Raw genomic sequence first — 20,073 nt, forward strand, 5'->3', positions numbered from 1 at the left:
TTGCTGTTGGGGAAAAAGTCTGAGCTTATTCAATATATGTACCTGGTCATCCCCACAAAACAGATTGAAACTAGAGCAAGGGTTTTGTCAGGGATACGAAAATACGAAATCATTTTTTAAAAATCTACTGAAGACTAGAGGCCTATAAAGGGCATGCAGAGTGCTGAAGAGAGCAGGGAACCAGTTTCTTCCCCTATGTGCCTACCACAGTGTGTAGGTCCCGGCTACCCTCACCTCTTGTATTTAGTTGTTACATTTCTATACCCCCCAATAGCCAAAGCTCTCTTGGTGGTTCACAGCATCCATCTTTCTCTACTATCAATTCCTCCCTTCTTCCTACTATTCCGTTTCCTCTGCAACACTTTATTCATGCAGCCACCTTAAGACCGCACCCCTTACTCATTTTTTCCTCCTCATTTCTATTGAGTATTTTGAATCTGCTCCCCATCTCCAGCAATCTCTTGACAGTAGACTTCCCCAATGCTCTGATTGCTAGGGCACAGCTGTTTGTGATCATACAGAAGTAGTTTCAAGAATGCCTCTGAACATAGGGAGAGTGCCTTTTCCTTCTCAATGAGTAAGTGAACCCACAGCCACTCAATAGGAAATTGGGCAAAGCATCCCTAAATGTAGGAGGGAATGGGCACGGCAGTAGCATGAGTGCACAGCATTTCTAACTGGGGAGTGGGAGAACCTTGTCTGGGACGAAGCAGATGGGTAATATGCTAGAAAATGCTCTGGGGCAACTCAAAATCAGCAAACCAGAATGCACTGTAATGGGCACAACTTTAGAGAATCGGTGTGTTTGGGGAGCTGAGGTAGTTGGAGAAGGAGAGCTAACATGTAGGAATGAAGGTGCATGTATGCTCTCCATCACCTCTGTCCCCATCCTCTTCCTGGTAGGGATGTACGAAAGTCACTTACCTTTCCGAAGGGTGATGTTCGCGGTGGGGGGGAGGTGCTCTGTCCCTCCACCCGAAATTCTCTCCAGCCGGCCCCACTCTGGTGATTCTGCGGAGCCACCGGCTGGGGCCACCCTCAGCCGGACATCCGGCTGCTGGGCAGCCTGCAGGGACACAAACGCTGCCATTTGCCCCCCTGTATTGTGCTGATAGGCTACATAAATATTTACATAGCCTATCATGGCAAAAAAAACAAACAGCGAATGCAAATGGCAGCAGCTACAGTGGCTGCCATTTGCGTTCCCTTTTTTTCCTCTCCCCCTCCCCCCAGTTCAGGGAGATCCGTAGCTATCCAAGATCTGCCATCATTAAACTGCTATGCGCACCTCTAACTGTTCAGGTATAATCACTTTCTCAAGAGCCAAAAAGTACATCTATTCTAACAGTATTTCTCATCTGAAGACAACTAATTGAGATTTGTACACCTGTATTCATTACAAACAATTCTTGAATGTATATAAATTTATCAGCTAGAAACATATCTTCAAGTTTCAAGAAACCCTACCCAAGCTTTGGTTTCCTGCTTCATTGGTGGCTCAAAATAACGGTCGTAGTTCCTGCCATCTTAGCTTTCCTTCAGCCAGTTGACAGCAGCAACTGGATACAACTTGAGAATCCTACAGAGTTGGTCATATAAAGGTATTTGCTCACTTCCAGTATCCATTGCCAGTGATGTATACAGTGATGTATACAGGTAGTTTATGGCATAAGTAGGCTGCAAAGGTTCATTGAAAGTATTGTGGGTTTTAAAAAAATATTTTTGGCAATGAAATGTAGAGGCTTTAGTGATGAGCAGCCTGCCCTATAAGCAGGCATGTGTGTCTACTGAGGAAAGCTGGAAAGAGTTCCAGCTTCTAATGACCAAACTAAACTAGATGCCATCTAAATGGGAGGCATGGGTCCAATCTGAACTGGGACCCTGACATGAGGGTAGGGAACTTTAGCCCTTTGCCCCTGCTGAGGCCCCCAACCTAGACCTCCGTACCTGTTACTTGCATTGGAATGGGAGCTCCCCCCCAAATGCAAATATATACAGAAGGGCAAAAGGTTAAAGCCACCCCACCCACCCCCAGTCAAGACTGATCCAGAATGGGCCCTGTGTCTGCAATGTTACTTAAACCATGTAATAGCTAATTGCATTAATGGCATCTTACTAGTTTGGCCCTGAGCAACCAGGTACCTGGCATTACTGATCTACTATAAGCTTTGTTTTAGATGTGTAACGGGTTTAAAGTAACAATCTAGCTCTAGCCAGTAACTGGACTAAGATTGTGTATGCTCTGTTTAAATAATCTGAAGCCTAGTGCTCTTGTAGCCCTTGGGAGGAACCAAGCCCACAGAATCCTTCCTTGGGATTACTGGTAGTCGGGTTGAGATTTCACTAGGCACTACACGGGTTTTTGGTTAACAAACTGGCTTACAGGAATGTTACATCCTGTAGTACGTTTTACATTTCAGTAAAATGCACAGTCCAGCTCTAGTATATCAGGACAGAATAGGTGAATCCCTAGAAGAGATCTCGGGAAGATATCCACTGCCTTTTTCAGAAAAGGACAACTACTCTTGCACAATAGCTCAAAGAGGCAGCAGGAGTAGAAGGAAACATGGTGAAACTCTGTTTGGCAATTCTGAGTATGTCACAGACTATTATCTCAAGCTCCTCCAGAAAGGCTGATGGTGTCACACTTCTAGAGGTGATTTAGAAGTCACCTGGAGGATTAAGTAAAGGCCATCTCTTCATAACGTTTCTTGGTAATTAATGTAACATAGATCTGAGGAGATGCTGTAGCAACCTTTCCTGGACTTTTAGGAAGGTTATTGCCATTTCTGCTTAAAAGCCTTCCTCAGAAGAAAGAATGAGGGAAAGAGCCCACCATGTTATAAGAGATCCAGAGAGTGGCTGTTTCCATGGTTAATAACTAGTTTGTCCTCAATCACCACTGTCTTCAGCAGAACAGTGCCAGTTGGGTTTACTACCACCTTCAAGAACGAAACCCAATTGTGTAGCCCCAAATCCCTGCTGGTGGGCAGGATCTGCTGGATGAAGCATGTGGGATTACACGCTAAGCCACTCCCAAGGAAGAAGGTAGAGAAAGCAAAAGTCTGGGGCCCGCCGGTCTCCTGTCGGTTCAGCACAGCTACAGCAAAGGCTCCATCTGAGAGAGGTCGCTCCCACAACTCAAAGTTGTTGTCCTGGAAAAGAATACATGATCATCCGTAAGTAGGAGCAATAACAGCTTAAAACATTTTATAGGCTGCATTTCTATTAATAACAAAGCTGCTTTCAAACCACCACAATAACCAACAGCACCAAAGACAATCCATCGTTAAAGCTGGATTAATACAGTAAAAGCCATAAAAAGGAATTTAAGATGACCAAAAGTCTCGGTTGAACAACCTGTCTGACAAAAGATTAGAGAGCTTTGGTTAATGGGCAGTATAGAAATGTAATTAATAATGAATTAAACTGTAAGTGCCCCCCCCCCAGCTGTTGGGGAAAGGTGTTCCATAAACAGCCCCCTTTCTTCAGTCACTACCTACCTAGCCCCAGGTGATGGAGGCACCTGAAGGAGAGTCTCTAATGCAGATATTGTTTCCAGCAGGTTCGTTGAAATCTTCTGATACCCAGCCCTTTAGAACTTTAAAGCAGGAATGTTGAAGTTCTTTCAGCCCAAGGGGTGAATTCCATTTCAGAGAACTTCTTGGGGTTGCATCCCAGTAGTAGGCAGCGACAAAAACACCAGCATATTTTAGCTTAAAGCGCTTATTGCCAGTAATGAAGCCTTAGGAGAGACATTTCACCAAATGATTGGCAGTTGGGGGAAAGGAGATGGGGCCATAAAGGGAACTCTGGAGGGCCGGATTTTGCTTGTGGGCCTGGAGTTCTGCATCCCTGCATTAAAGGTTAAGGCTAGCATTTCAAATGGAGCCTAAAAATTCACTGGACGTTCAGTGCAGATCTTTCAAAGGAGGTATTCTGGGACAAGAGTGACAGCTCCCAGTCAAGATCTGACAGCTATATTCTGAACCACTTGAAAAATGCACACTGTATTTTAAATCGGAGATGCCATCTTCAGCATAACAAAGAGAACAGAGGACTAGTATGTTATGGTACTGAATTTATCAAGACATGGTTCTAAACCTCCTAATTTTAAAGCTGGTCTTACCTCCCAAGTTGCCCCCATATCTTACAACACAGAATTCATAAAGAAGGTCAGTATTATCCTCAAATTGCAGGTTGGAAGACTAAAACCAGAGTGGATAAAAATGGATGGCTTTTAAAAATAATCAGAATTATGATCCTTGTTTTTAAAAAAATACAGGAAGCATCTTTTGAAAATAAATTTCATTAAAAAAACAGGTTAATACCAATAAGTGTTAACACCTACACTACTAAGTATCTTAAAAATGAATAATTACCATCTAAACCAAAAGTTAAAGGCTATTTTTCTGTGTAAGAAAGAATCAAGGGAGAAATGATACTTCTGGTGTACTGGAACCAGGGACTAGCAAGTCATTGCATGCAACAGGATCCAGAAGACACATAAAGGCTCTATAGTTAATCACAAACCAGTATGTTTTAATTGTTATACCAACCAGTTTGTAGGCATGCTTGCTCAAGAAAGGCATATGTTTCCACACTGATTGATGCGGAGAGAAAGACGGCTTGCTGAAAGCAACCGCCCTCTAAGTTCAGATTGGATGGAAGTGACATTGGAATGGAGGTCTCCCAGCTCATACTGCCATCAAAGAGACAATGTCAGGCTCAATGGGCTAATAATTGGACTAATAATGTATTATTATTATTTATTACCATTGATATACTGCTTTATCTGCTAAAAAGCCACCAAGGTGATACACAAACATAAGGCAGCTTCTGATGTTCCTATTGGGAACTTGACCTTATTTTCATTTTGACTAAAGTAGCAAGGGTGGAGGCAGCAAGATGGGCAGGTGGGTACCTAAACGTGCCTTGCTTAGGTTTCCAAAAATTTGGAGGGAGGTTTCCTCTACACACACTTCAGACAGACAGTCTCACCTTGGTAATTCGATATCCTTGCTTGCCCAGGGGATCCTGGTTGATGGCTATCACTTCCTTGTTTTGGAGCAGAGCCTTGGCCCATGGGCTAATCCGGCGCAAGTCGTTGGACATGAGGAGCGGAGCCGCCATCACGGCCCACAGTGCCATCTGGGTCACTTGCTGGTCCCAGCTCAGTCCAAAGTTTCCAATCACCAGCTGGTATAGGAAGGAGGAGGACAGATCAGATTGGAAGAGGTTACAACTTTTCCTTATGAAATAGAACTAGGCTGCATATCAGCTGCTGGAGACCCTGAGGCCAAATCCAGCCCTTGATTACAGCTAGTTCCATACCACAACCATGGTGGAGAAAAGGGCCCATGGCTCAGTGGCAGAGAACCTGCTTCACATGCAGAAGGTCCCAGGTTCAATCCCCGGCATCTCCAGTTAAAAAGAACAAGGCAGCCCCTGATGACAAGGATCTCTCCAAGACACTGGAGAGAGACTGCCAGTCAGAGTAGGCAATACTGAATTAGATGGAAAAGTAGCCTGACCTGCTATAAGGCAGCTTCTTCGTGTCCTCCGCCCCACTTGCCAAACCAGGCACAAGAGGGAGGAGGGACTGTGGCAGCTGGCCTTGCTAGCCATTCTGGGACTAGGCAAGCCCAGCCCCACCACCTTCCTCTGCTGTTCTGTTAAACTAAGTTACTGACCATGGAACAAGGCTATTGAATTCACCTTCCCAGAACTTTTGTGGCTACAATCCAACCTACCAGGTAGACACACACAAGCCTACTGATTTCACTGCATTCCGTCCCATGCCGTTTTGTCATTTGTTTCACTCTGAATGTCTGTTTAACATGCTGGAACAATCTTAAGGCAGCCTTCCCCAACCTGGTGCCCTCCAGATGTGTTGGACTGCAACTCCCATAATTCCCAAGCAGCATGGCCAACAGGTGGGAATTATGGGAGTTGCAGCCCAACACATCTGGGGGGCACCAAGTTGGGGAAGGCTGATCTAAGGGCAGCCAGACTGGTGGCTAGGTGGAGATTTTACGGCTCGACCACACTGTGCCAGAAGACAGCTCAAGCTGCCACCTCTCAAATTCCCACTCCATTCACATGTTAAAACATCTTCCTTGTACCTGCCAGGTCTGATGTGTTCCTAAGCCCTTAAAAGAACAACCACCAGCCTATTGTTTATAAATGTGAAGGATGCAAACTTCGCATCTTCACCTGGAAATGAAGCTAAACCCCACCATAGTGCAAAGGAGGTGGCTGGGGGAACATTTAGAACAGACAAGACACCTGGGAAGCATTACAAGGTACACACCTGAGTGGCGCCTCTCTCCCCCCTACCTGCTTCAGCAGGTGCTGATGAGTACAGACAGTTGGAGCAGGGTGGGTTTGCCTTTACTGCTAGCATTAACTTAAGTCTCAGCAAGGCTGTGAGGGTTTATGGAGCATCCTTTAGCAACAGAGTGGGCTCTGTTGGACTGCCAGGAGAGTTGGTAGAACTGAGAACAGATTCTCTCACCATGTCTGGGTCGTTCCAGCCCCCTGGCCCAGCTATATCCACAATATAGTCTTGGTTAGAAGAGGTCCAGTCTAAGATGTTCTTGACACTGCTCCAGGCATCGGAGATGTCATCATAATTCCTCCAGTAATTACAGTACTGTTTGATCTCTGTGTAGTTGGGCTGGGGGCAGGGGGAGAAAGGCAGCAAAAATTTGCTTATTTTTAAATTTTATTTAAAACATTTCTTGCCCCTATTGGCCCCCAAAATTGGGTTCAGCAGAGTCTAGAACAGGGATGGGAAATGTCTGGCCCAGGGACTAAATATGGGCCACCTGGGGTCTGCATCCAGTCTTCCAGGGACCTCAGATGACCATGCCCTCTTCCCCTGGCCACATCCACTTTCCCCTGGCCACCAATCGTTTGGTGGTCTCCCAGCATTTGTGCAGCTTTCCCCCATTCTAAAAGGTTGAAATGCCTCTCCTAAGGCTTAGTTACTGGCAGTAAGAACTTTAAGCTACAATGTGCTGGCATATTTTGTATTTTTGGCACCACCCACCACTGGAATGTGGCCCCCAAGCACTTCTCAGAAATCAAATTCAGTCCTTGGGCTGAAAGTGGGTTCCTGGCACTGGTCTAGAGTCAGAAAGGAATGGAGTGGCTGCATTTCAGGATGCCAGTGGAAGAACCAGGAAGTTAATTCAGCAAGCTGAACAAATTTGGAATCACAAACTTAATGCTATCCAGCACTATTTTTTTCCTTTAGCAACAGCCATTACAAAAACGCTTTCCCCTTTTAGGCCTGCCTAAAATCTGTACAGCTTCTTGCACTTCCCAGAACTTCCAACATCCTAGAAAGAGAACAACAAGGTGGCAAAGTGGCCCTCCTTACCTTCTGCAGGGGTCTCTGGTAGAATGGCCACGCACAGGCGTATACGATGCTTCTGCCAGTTTTATTCAGAGCCCAAGACATGTTCCTATAACCTGGTGGCAAAGGACAGAACCCCCAGAATTACAGGTTAAAAATACTCCAACCCTTCCAAGATCTGCAATTAGGAAGTGAACATTCTGAGGACATGCAAGAAAGGGGAAATAGGGCTTATTTCCTTAAACTAGTCTTCCTCAACCTGGTGCCCTCAAGACATGCTGAACTACAACTTATATCATCCCCAGCCAGCATGGCCAGTGTTGGCTGGGGATGATGGGGGTTGCAATCTAGGTTGGGGACAGCTGCTTTAGAAAATCTACTGGGAGTGCAGGCCATTTGGGGAGAAGAACAACGGAGGACAAAAGTGGGTCATGTAGTGTTCACTGAAGCTCTCTGTCTCACGGTTTTAGTCAAGTAAGTTGGGTGAAGGCCACCAGGGCTAAAGTAAATAGTAAGTTCCATCCAAGGTGAAATGCTCCCCTTTAGCTTTCATGGCAAGTCCCCTTCTGGCACACATACCTTCTGCGAGCAGCTCCAGCTTTCCAAAATCACAGCCGTCAAACTTCAACAGGTCCACCCCCCAGCCAGCAAAGGTGTCTGCATCCAGTTCGTAGTGGCCGTAACTGCCAGGTAAACCAGCACATGTTTTGTTCCCGACATCTGCATAAATGCCCAACTTCAACCCTTTGGAGTGGACCTGGATCACCAAAATCGAGAGGCGAAACACAGCAAGGTCACAGGAGAAAAGAATTTGGCCTCCTTAGTTCAGGGTGGTGCGGAAAGGTGGCTGAGAAGGGGTAAGATAGTTCTCTGCAAGGAGGAACGATGCTACTCTACAAAGGCAACTCACGTAGGGGAGGGAGGAAAAGTACGTGCAGCCCATCAATGTCTGCTAGCCAGTGAACGTAAATGGAGCCTCCAGGTCCAGTGCGCAGTCTACTTCTAAATACCAGATGCTGGGGAAGAGCTGTTGAAGGGAGGGGCTGTGGCTCAGTGGTAGAGCACCTCCTTTGCATGCAGAAGGTCCCAAGTTCAATCCCCCGCTTCTCCAGTTAGGGCTAGAAAAAGTTCCTGCCTGAAACTGGAGAGCCATTGCTGCCAGTCAGTGTCGACAACACTGCGCTAGACGGACCAATCGTCTGGCTTAGTATAAGGCAGCTTTCTATGTTCCCTTCATGTCCTGCTTCTGAGATTCCAGTGATAGGTGCTATTGGGAAGCAGGACGCTGGCCCTTTGGTCTGTTCCAGAAGAGCAACTCTTAGCAGTACTTATGGATGATCACACCTAGAGAGCAGGTGGTGGCAGTAGTGACGGGGGCTGTAGTTCTATAGGCCTGTAGTTATTCATTTTAAAGTATTTATATACCGCTTCCAATTTTAAAAATCCTGAAGCAGTTTACATTTTAAAACAATGCATCTGACAAAATGTGGTCCACTGGAGAAGGAAATGGCAACCCACTCCAGTATTCTTGCCAAGAAAACCCCATGGAACGTATCACAAGGCTAAAAGAGATGACGCTGGAAGATGAGCCCCTCAGGTCGGAAGGTGTCCAATATACTACTGGGGAAGAGCAGAGGGAATTTCCAAGTAGCGCCAGAAAGAGTGAAGCGGCTGGGCCAAAGCCAAAAGGACACTCAGCTGTGGATGTGTCTGGCGGTGAAAAGAAAATCCGATGCTGTAAAGAACAATATTGTTTAGGAACCTGGAATGTAAGATCAGTGAATCAAGGTAAGCTGGAGGTGGTTAAACATGAGATGGCAAGATTGAACATTGACATCTTGGGAATCAGCGAACTAAAATGGACAGGCACGGGCGAATTTAATTCAGGTGACCATCATATCTACTACTGTGGGCAAGAATCCCTTAGAAGAAATGGAGTAGCACTCATAGTCAACAAAAGGGTGGGAAAAGCAGTACTGGGGTACAATCTTAAAAATGATAGAATGCTCTCAGTACGAATCCAAGGCAAACCATTCAACATCACAGTAATTCAAGCCTATGCCCCAACCACTGATGCTGAAGAAGCTGAGGCTGATCGGTTCTATGAAGACCTACAACACCTTCTAGAACTAACACCAAAAAAAGATGTCCTCTTCATCATAGGGGATTGGAATGCTAAAGTCGGAAGTCAAGAAATCACCGGGATAACAGGCAGGCATGGCCTTGGTGTACAAAATGAAGCAGGACAAAAGCTAATAGAGTTTTGCCAAGAGAACACGCTGACCATAGCAAACACTCTTTTCCATCAGCACAAGAGGCGACTCTACCCATGGACATCACCAGATGGTCAATATCGAAATCAGAATGATTATGTCCTTTGCAGCCAAAGATGGAGAAGCTCTATACAGTCAGTCAAAACAAGACCTGGAGCTGACTGTGGCTCAGATCATGAGCTTCTTGTTGCAAAATTTCAGCTTAAATTGAAGAACGTAGGGAAAACCACTAAACCATTCAGGTATGACCTAAATCATATCCCTTATGAATATACAGTGGAGGTGAGGAATAGGTTTCAGGGATTAGACCTGATAGACAGAGTGCCTGAGGAACTATGGACGGAGGTCCGTAACATTGTTCAGGAGGCAGCAACTCAATCCATCCCAAAGAAAAAGAAATGCAAGAAAGCCAAGTGGCTGTCTGATGAGGCTTTACAAGTAGCTGAGGAAAGAAGGGAAGCGAAAAGCAAGGGAGAAAGGGGAAGATATATCCAACTGAATGCAGAGTTCCAGAGAATAGCAAGGAGAGACAAGAAGGCCTTCTTAAATGAACAATGCAAAGAAATCGAGGAAAACAACAGAATGGGAAAGACTAGAGATCTCTTCAAGAAAATCGGAGATCTCAAGGGTACGTTTTGTGCAAAGACAGGCATGATAAAGGACAAAGAAGGCAGGGACCTAACAGATGCAGATGAGATTAAGAAGAGGTGGAAAGAATACCCAGAAGAACTATACAGGAAAGATCTGAATGTCCCTGATAGCCATGATAGTGCGGTCACTGAACTTGAGCCGGACATCCTAGAGAGTGAAGTCAAGTGGGCCTTAGGAAGCATTATTAACAACAAAGCTAGCGGAGATGACAGTATTCCAGCTGAGCTATTTAAAATCCTAAAAGATGATGCTGTTAAAGTGCTGCATTCAATATGCCAACAAATTTGGAACACTCAACAATGGCCGCAAGACTGGAAAAGGTCAGTTTACATTCCAATTCCAAAGAAGGGCAACGCCAAAGAGTGTTCAAACTACCGCACAATTGCGCTCATTTCACATGCCAGCAAGGTGATGCTTAAAATCCTACAAGCTAGGCTTCAGCAGTATGCGAACCGAGAACTACCAGAAGTACAAGCTGGGTTTCGAAGAGGCAGAGGAACTAGAGATCAAATCGCCAACATTCGATGGATCATGGAGAAAGCAAGAGAATTCCAGAAAAAGTCTATTTCTGCTTCATTGGCTACGCTAAAACCTTTGATTGTGTGGATCACAACAAACTCTGGCAAATTCTTAAAGTGATGGGAGTACCAGACCACCTTACCTGTCTCCTGAGAAACCTGTACGAGGGTCAAGAAGCAACAGTAAGAACCAGACATGGAACAACCGATTGGTTCCAAATTGGGAAAGGAGTACGACAAGGCTGCATATTGTCGCCCTGTTTATTTAATTTATATGCAGAGTACATCATGAGAAACGCCGGGTTGGATGAATCACAGGTCGGAATTAAGATTGCGGGGAGAATTATCAACAACCTCCGATATGCAGACGATACCACCCTAATGGCAGAAAGCGAAGAGGATCTCAAGAGCCTCTTGTTGAGGGTGAAAGAGGAGAGTGCAAAAGCTGGTTTGAAACTCAACATTAAAAAAACGAAGATCATGGCATCTGGCCCCATCACTTCCTGGCATATAGAAGGGGAAGAAATGGAAGCAGTGACAGATTTTACTTTCTTGGGCTCCAAGATCACTGCAGTCGGTGACTGTAGCCATGAAATTAAAAGACGCTTGCTCCTTGGGAGGAAAGCTATGGCAAACCTAGACAGCATAGTAAGAAGCAGAGACATCACCTTGCCGACAAAGGTGTGCATAATCAAAGCTATGTTTTTCCCAGTAGTAACGTATGGCTGTGAGAGCTGGACTATAAGGAAGGCTGAACGCCGAAGAATTGATGCTTTCGAACTGTGGTGCTGGAGAAGACTCTTACGAGTCCCCTGGACTGCAAGGAGGTCAAATCAGTCAATCCTAAAGGAAATCAACCCTGAGTGCTCATTGGAAGGACAGATACTGAAGCTGAAGCTCAAATATTTTGGCCACCTAATGCGAAGAGAAAACTCTCTGGAAAAGACCCTGATGCTTGGAAAGACTGAAGGCAAAAGGAGAAGGGGACGGCAGAGGATGAGATGGCTAGGTAGCATCACCAATGCAATGAATATGAACTTGAGCACACTCCGGGAGAGAGCGCAGGACAGGAAGGCCTGGCGTGCTATGGTCCATGGGGTCACGAAGAGTCGGACATGACTGAACGACTGAACAACAACGAATGGATGATCACACCTAGAGAGCAGGTGGTGGCAGTAGTGATGGGGGCTGTAGTTCTATAGGTCTGTAGTTATTCATTTTAAAGTATTTATATACCGCTTCCAATTTTAAAAATCCTGAAGCAGTTTACATTTTAAAACAATGCATCATTTGTATAAAAAGCACAACAATATTAAGACAAGTACTAGTTGGGAAAAGCCAGGGGAAGCAAGTACATTTTTAATAATCATTGTAAGCACATGATTGTCAGCATCTGACATCTCGTGAAGGGGAGGTCATGCCAGGGGGCTAGAAATGGGTATAAAGCAGCCTTCCCCAACCTTCCCCCTCCAGATGTGTTGCACTACAACTCCCAGCATCCCCCAGCCAGCCATGCAGTCCAACACATCTGGGGAGCACCAGGTTGGGGAAGTCTGGTATAGAGACAAGACAAACTATGAAACTGCTGGAGGTCAGGAAAGCTCTCTGCCTCCTTTAGAAGGAAATAAGAGATCAACAGCAGTCTTTAAATTTATTCTCAGCTTTTTATACTTTTTTATTACATTTCTATCCCCCTTTTTTCCTCTTGCAAGGACCCTAAGGCAGCTTATATGGTTATCCTCCTCTCCATTTTATCCTTACAACAACTCTGTGAGGTAGGTTAGACTGAGAGTCAGTGACTGGCCCAAAGACACCCAATGAGCTTCATGGCCCGAGTGGGGACTAGAACCTGGATCTCCCAAGCCCCAGTACAACACTGTAACCACTCCATCACACTGGCTCTCTTTTCCCAACTGAGGGGAGAAAAAGGTAGGAAGCGTCCACTCACATAGTCTGCTAGCTTGCCAATCCCACTGGGGAAACGCTTTGGGTCTGGCTGCAGCCTGCCCTGCTCGTCGCGGGTCGGAGCCATCCAGCAGTCATCGATGCACAAGTACTGGTACCCAACATCCGCCCATCCATCTGACACCATCAGATCTGCCATCTGCATAAAGAGCTGCTCACTGTGGAAGAAGGGAGAGAGAAAGGTCAGGACTTAACGAGGAACTGGAAAGTGACAGGGACATCAGAAGCAACCCTACACCAGGTCAGAGTATTTGCCCATCTAGCAGAGTTTACTCTGACTGGCAGTGGCTCGCCAGGGTCTCAGGGACAAAAAAGGATCTTTCTCATCCCCTGTTCCCTAAGCTGGAGATGCTGGGGATTGAACCTGGGACCTCCTGCATGCAAAGCAGGTGCTCTACCACTGGGCTATAGTCCCTGCCCAGTTATAAGCCACCACGGAGGTAGATACTTCGGTGCTGAATCAGAAAATAAAATCCAAAGGTTCCACTGCATCACACAGACAACCTACCTACCTCTAGCTGTCTTGGACCTAGTTCTCCTTTAGATGATAAGCCTGTGTCTGGGTTGTACCACTTCAAACGAGAGGCTCAGGCAACGGAATGCTCCTCCATGCAACTTTTTTTTTTGTGTGTGCAATCCCTCCAAACAGAAAGCTAGCAAGTCAGTGAGATGGTAAGGGTCCGAGCTTAGTCATCTGCCTGACATGCAGATTTTCTACATGCAGGATTTTTAAAAAATGTTTTTAAGTGGAGTACATTCTTCATGTGGGTTCCCTCCTGAAGTCTAAAGTGGTACAGCGTAAACACAGGTTGGCCAGCTCAGTGACAACAAGGCCCAATATTGAATCAGGTCACTCGTAAATCTGGCCCAGTACAGTTTACTGGGCTTGGCACCATCTCTCACCTACTACTGAACTCCCCCCACCCACTTTTTTTTTTTTTGCAGAATGTTTATGTGGGTGGCTCAACACTTGAAAATGACCACATTCTGCTAGTAGAAAGAGCAAAGCACGTGCATTAAATATAACAATGTAAGTAATTAACATTCTGGCAGAATGTGGCTGAAAAATAGTACTGTTTTCTGTTTCCACTGGCAAAAACACACACAAAAGAACATAGAGGAACCTGAAAGGTTTTTAAATGCCACAGATGGCATTCAGTGGTTATTTATTTATTTATTTATTTATATTATATTTTAATCCACCCAATAATCAATGTTCTTTGGGAGGATTACAAAAAGTTGAAAGACTAAAATGCCATACAATAAAAAATGTATAATACAATACAAATATGTAAAAGAATCAAATACAATACAGTACAACACACCAGGACAGGAATAAATAAAACAGACAAATATCTAGAACTAGGTCTCTAAATGCCTGGGAGAAAAGGCAGGTCTTTGCCTGGAGCTGAAAATATAACAATGTAGGTGCCAGGCGAACCTCTTTGGGGAGGGCATGCCATAAGTGGGGTGCCATAACTGAGAAGGCCCTCCCAACCACAAACTCCCAATCACAGCCTGGAAGCTTGTTTCCACTTCTGAAAGTGGATCACTGACCAAATTAAAATTAATTTTAATTAAAATTAAAAGATAATAATTACAGTTGACAAAGTGCCAGGAGTCCCACCTGTTTTGCTGACAAAACACTATGCATTCTAGTGACTGCCTTTAAATCACTCAAGACCCAGCTTTTTTGTAAAGCAGAGGTAGACAACCTGGTTCCCGCCAGATGTTTTGGATTACAGATCCCATAAGCCCCATCCAATGGCCAGAGATTATGGGAATTGTACTCCAAAATTTCTTGAGGCTGCCAGGTTTTCTACCTCTTGTAAAGCCTTTAGATGAACCCCTTGTCATTGTCTCCCCTGACACTTAAATAACGCTTGACCACTTTTACCCCACATGATCCATGTTATCCTAACTTTTCTTTTCCCTCCTGTACTGGCAAAATGTTAAGTTGTAAGCTTTCTTGGGGTGGGGAGCTACTGTTCTGTGAAGTGCCACATACACTGATGGTATTATATAAAAATAAAACATGAGCAAGCTCTATCACAAGACATGGAAAGTTTAGCCAAATGCTTGGATCAGACAACATCCCTGGTCAGTGGAAATGATTACTTGCAAGCTATGTAGACTTCTGCAGGGAAACTACAATACCAACCAGGTTCAAGATCACAGGCTGGAATGCAAGAACCGTTGGTCAGACCACTTGTGCAAACTGCACAGATTGCATCTTGCTGGGTCTACACATTCACCCAAACAAGGTGGTACAACGGGCTATGGCACTTCAGACTGCAGGGGTGCGTGCCACATTTTTTAATGCTTCCCCACATAAAAGAATTCCCGGCAACTAAAAACAAACAGAAAAGTAGCGACTGTTGTGCTATTTTTCAGTTTACAGAGAGGTTGTTGTCATTAGTCTTCTGGGGGAACCCCAGACAGCCGGATTGGGAGCGTTGGTGGGCTGAATTTGGCTCCAGGGCCTGAGGTACTTCCCCTCTAATCTGAGGGGAGACCCATCCACAACCTGAATGGACTCTGGTTTATGATCCTGGCTTGTAAATGCAGCAAGAAGTCAGGCTCCCAAGTTTGGACAACAGAATGTTTGGGTTTGTTAAGTCGATTGTGCTAGTGAGAGGAGCCAAGTAGGATTTAATGGGCTGCAGGAACCAGCACACAGCTCATTCACTGTAAGCCAGGATGCTCCAGAATTCTGGCTTACTATTTTGTGCAAATGTGGCCAATATTCTGCACAATAACGGGAAAATCCACACCAGCTGATCTCCATGCAAGGTGATTGGAGTTCAAATCAGCAGTGACATTCACTGGGTGACCTTGAGCAAGTCATCATCAGTTTAGCCTACCTCGTGGGATTGTTGTAAAGACGATAATAAAGGGGGAAGGACAGTTTCCAAATACAATAAAAAATAGCCAGAGGGGAAAATGTTGAATTGTTTATAAAATACAGCTGTTATCAAGTTCAATCTCAGCCCATAAAAAAGATGGCAGTCATTATAAATAAGTGGAAGCTTGTGGCACATTAAATACTAAGATTTATTGTGGCATAACCTTGTGGACTAGATGGGTAAGTACTTTTTTAGAAGCTAAATCAAATGCAGTCTTTGAAGGTGTTTTAAAACTGAAAGAGTGACTATAAGAAGAGCCCTGCTGGATCAGGCCAGAGATCTATCTATTGCCCAGCATCCTCTTTCCCACAGTGGCCAATGAGATGCCTGTGGGCAGCCTGTAAGCAGGACACGAGCGCAATAGCTTATTGGCCCTACCATGACACAGAGTAAGGCAATCGCCTCAGGCAGCAAATTTTGGGTGTCACAAAAGGGCAGCAAATTGTTCTTTTGTTGTTGTTGTTCAGTCGTTCAGTCGTGTCCGACTCTTCGTGACCCCATGGACCATAGCACGCCAGGCCTTCCTGTCCTGCGCTCTCTCCCGGAGCATGCTCAAGTTCATATTCATTGCATCCGTGATGCTATCTAGCCATCTCATCCTCTGCCGTCCCCTTCTCCTTTTGCCTTCAGTCTTTCCCAGCATCAGGGTCTTTTCCAGGGAGTTTTCTCTTCGCAGTAGGTGGCCAAAATATTGGAGCTTCAGCTTCATTATCTGTCCTTCCAATGAGCACTCAGGGTTGATTTCCTTTAGGATGGACTGATTTGACCTCCTTGCAGTCCAGGGGACTCGTAAGAGTCTTCTCCAGCACCACAGTTCGAAAGCATCAATTCTTCGGCGTTCAGCCTTCCTTATAGTCCAGCTCTCACAGCCATACATTACTACTGGGAAAACCATAGCTTTGATTAGACGGACCTTTGTCGGCAAGGTGAAGTCTCTGCTTCTTACTATGCTGTCTACGTTTGCCATAGCTTTTCTCCCAAGGAGCAAGCGTCTTTTAATTTCATGGCTACAGTCACCGTCTGCGGTGATCTTGGAGCCCAAGAAAGTAAAATCTGTCACTGCTTCCATTTCTTCCCCTTCTCTATGCCAGGAAGTGATGGGGCCAGATGCCATGATCTTCGTTTTTTTAATGTTGAGTTTCAAACCACCTTTTGCACTCTCCTCTTTCACCCTCAACAAGAGGCTCTTGAGATCCTCTTCGCTTTCTGCCATTAGGGTGGTATCGTCTGCATATCGGAGGTTGTTGATAATTCTCCCAGCAATCTTAATTCCGACCTCTGATTCATCCAACCCAGCATTTCTCATGATGTACTCTGCATATAAGTTAAATAAGCAGGGTGACAATATGCAGCCTTGTCGTACTCCTTTCCCAATTTTGAACCAATCGGTTGTTCCATGTCTGGTTCTTACTGTTGCTTCTTGACCCTCATACAGGTTTCTCAGGAAACAGGTAAGGTGGTCTGGTACTCCCATCACTTTAAGAATTTGCCACAATTTGTTGTGATCCACACAATCAAAGGCTTTAGCGTAGTCAATGAAGCAGAAATAGACGTTTTTCTGGAATTCTCTTGCTTTCTCCATGATGCAGCGAATGTTGGCGATTTGATCTCTAGTTCCTCTGCCTCTTCTAAACCCAGCTTGTACTTCCAGTAGTTCTCGGTTCGCATACTGCTGAAGCCTAGCTTGTAGGATTTTGAGCATCACCTTGCTGGCATGTGAAATGAGCGCAATGGTGCGGTAGTTTGAACACTCTTTGGCGTTGCCCTTCTTTGGCATTGGAATGTAAACTGACCTTTTCCAGTCTTGTGGCCACTGTTGAGTGTTCCAGATTTGTTGGCATATTGAATGCAGCACTTTAACAGCATCATCTTTTAGGATTTTAAATAGCTCAGCTGGAATACTGTCATCTCCGCTAGCTTTGTTGTTACTAATGCTTCCTAAGGCCCACTTGACTTCACTCTCGAGGATGTCCGGCTCAAGTTCAGTGACCGCACTATCATGGCTATCAGGGACATTCAGATCTTTCCTGTATAGTTCTTCTGGGTATTCTTGCCACCTCTTCTTAATCTCATCTGCTTCTGTTAGGTCCCTGCCTTCTTTGTCCTTTATCATGCCCGTCTTTGTACAAAACGTTCCCTTGAGATCTCCAATTTTCTTGAAGAGATCTCTAGTCTTTCCCATTCTGTTGTTTTCCTCGATTTCTTTGCATTGTTCATTTAAGAAGGCCTTCATGTCTCTCCTTGCTATTCTCTGGAACTCTGCATTCAGTTGGGTATGTCTTCCCCTTTCTCCCTTGCTTTTCGCTTCCCTTCTTTCGTGAGCTACTTGTAAAGCCTCATCAGACAGCCACTTTGCTTTCTTGCATTTCTTTTTCTTTGGGATGGATTGAGTTGCTGCCTCCTGAACAATGTTACGGACCTCCGTCCATAGTTCCTCAGGCACTCTGTCTATCAGGTCTAATCCCTGTTCTTTACCTTGTTGCTATTGTATTTCTACTTCCATGGGGGAGGAGAGGTGCATTTTCTGCCACATGTACCAAACTAATTCCGCTAACTTCGGGTACTATGCACCTTGACTTGGTGGGTTAGGGGGGCAGGGGGGGATCATTTGCTGTTCTGCCTCCTGCTCATACAGCAACTGGTATTCAGAGGCATACTCCCTCAGATACTGGAGGTGGGATATAGCCATCACAGTAACCACCGATAACCTTAACCTCCATGAATTTGTCTAATCTGCTTTTAAAGCCCAAGTCAGCAAAGCGGAGGACAGGAAGGCCTGGCGTGCTATGGTCCATGGGGTCACGAAGAGTCGGACAGGACTAAACGACTGAACAACAACAGCCATTGCTACATCTGGTAGTAGCAAGTTCCGCAATTTAACTATGCATGCTGTGAAGAAATACTTCCTCTTATCTGCCCTGAATGTCCCGCTACTCAGCTTCTTTGGGTGACTTCGGGCTCTTGTTGTTGTTCAGTCGTGTCCGACTCTTCGTGACCCCATGGACCATAGCACGCCAGGCCTTCCTGACCTGCGCTCTCTCCCGGAGCGCGCTCAAGTCCATATTCTACTCCAGTATTAAAAGTGGGAGAAAAAGCCATTTCCCTATCCAGTTCCTCCACCCCATGCATCATTTTATACACCTCTATCTTGTCTCACCCCCCCCCCTTAAACACACACACACACACTCTCTCTCTCTTTCTCTTTCTTTAAGACTCTAAAAAGTCCCAAACGCCGCAACGTTTCCTTACTGGGGAGTAGCTGTGCCCCTTAATCATTCCCGTTGCCCCTTTCTGCACCTTTCCCAGTGCTGGAATCTCCTTCCTAAGAGGCCGCGGCCACAACCGTACACAGGAACACAGGAAGTTGCCTTATACTGAGTCAGACCGTTGATGCATCTAGCCCAGTATTTTGACACCGACTAGCAGCAGCTCCCCAGGGTTCCTGGTATTATTATTATTATTATAGTTATAACGACGCCTTTCTTGCCCTTTCGCAAGAGCCCCAGGCCAGCTTGCACCCTCCTCCTCCTCCTCCTCCATTCCGTCCTCACAACAACCCTGTGAGGTGGGGTGTTGCCCACCTGAGCCGACCGGGGATCTTCTGCATGCACGGCAGGGGCTCCACCCCACTGACCTAGGGGCCTTCCCCCAATCCAAGCGTGCCCCTGAGCATGTGAAGAGCGGCGCCTCCCCCTTTTCCCCCTTCCCCGCGGGCGCTCATGCCGGGGAAAAGGAATAACGCAGAGCCCGGCCCGGCCCGGCCCGGCCGCCTACCTGACGCAGCGGCGGGGCTCCCGGGCGCAGTCGGTCTGGCAGAGGAAGCGCTCCCAGTGCAGCCAGCCCAGGGGCGGCGTCCGCGCCAGGCCGTTGTCCAGCGCGCCGGCCGGCCAGGCCACCGCGGCTAGCAGCAGCAGCCGCCGCCGCAGCGCCGCCAGAGCCCCGCTCAGCCCTCCGCCGCGCTCCGCCCTCCCGCCAGCCATGCCCGGCTCCGGCTCCGGCTCCGGCTCTCTCCTCCTCGCTGAGTCAGCCGCGGACTCGGAGCGGCCGCCTCGCGAGCGCTTCACGCTGCCGGAGGCGCGGCGGAGCGCCGCAGCCAATCGCAGCGCTTCGCTCTCGCCGCTCGGCCAATCATAGACCTCGGAGGAGGACGGACGTAACCAATCCGCTAGGGGAAGGGGGGGGGGGAGAGAGAGAGAGAGAGAGAGAGAATGTAGCAGCCCTATCGGGGGTCAGACTAAGTAGCCTCATGCAGTCTCATGCTTCATGTTCTTGCTGAGCTCTTTCTCCCTCGAATATGTTGTCGTAAGCTGGCGAGACACAGGAATTCCTGATCTTGTCAAAGGTCATACCATTGCATATCTTGTTCCCTGCTGTTCTCTGCTGTTCTCTGCTTATCA

General features: G+C 46.3%; 1 protein-coding gene across 2 annotated transcripts; it reads right to left on the reverse strand.

Moving 5' to 3' along the window:
• Positions 1-2: 2 nt before the first annotated feature.
• GLA (galactosidase alpha) lies at positions 3-19,746 on the reverse strand. 2 transcript variants are annotated; one of them, XM_084813881.1, is made up of 7 exons: positions 19,451-19,746; positions 12,754-12,928; positions 7,943-8,120; positions 7,388-7,479; positions 6,518-6,679; positions 5,002-5,199; positions 3-3,155 (listed from the first exon to the last, which is right to left on the reverse strand). In XM_084813881.1, exons 1-7 carry the CDS (start codon positions 19,654-19,656, stop codon positions 2,841-2,843), a joined length of 1,326 nt encoding a protein of 441 aa, XP_084670007.1. In that variant the 5' UTR covers positions 19,657-19,746; the 3' UTR covers positions 3-2,840. The 2 variants fall into 2 exon arrangements, with proteins under 2 accessions (XP_084670007.1, XP_084670008.1); XM_084813882.1 differs by lacking the exon at positions 6,518-6,679 and having other exon boundaries at positions 1,294-3,155.
• Between the last annotated feature and the right edge of the window lie 327 nt (positions 19,747-20,073).

The sequence above is a fragment of the Heloderma suspectum genome, chromosome 9, assembly GCF_057233095.1.
Source record: "Heloderma suspectum isolate Gila_16-S chromosome 9, 16-S_ref, whole genome shotgun sequence".
Taxonomy (NCBI): Eukaryota; Metazoa; Chordata; class Lepidosauria; order Squamata; family Helodermatidae; genus Heloderma; species Heloderma suspectum.

Excerpts from the sequence above, each read along its gene's own strand:
- GLA (XM_084813881.1), bottom strand. The coding sequence starts at position 19,656 with ATGGCTGGCGGGAGGGCGGAGCGCGGCGGAGGGCTGAGCGGGGCTCTG. Across the intron at positions 12,929-19,450 it reads GAGCCCCGCCGCTGCGTCAG|TGAGCAGCTCTTTATGCAGA; the intron begins GTAGGCGGCCGG and ends CTTCTTCCACAG. Across the intron at positions 8,121-12,753 it reads TTGGCAAGCTAGCAGACTAT|GTCCACTCCAAAGGGTTGAA; the intron begins GTGAGTGGACGC and ends TTGGTGATCCAG.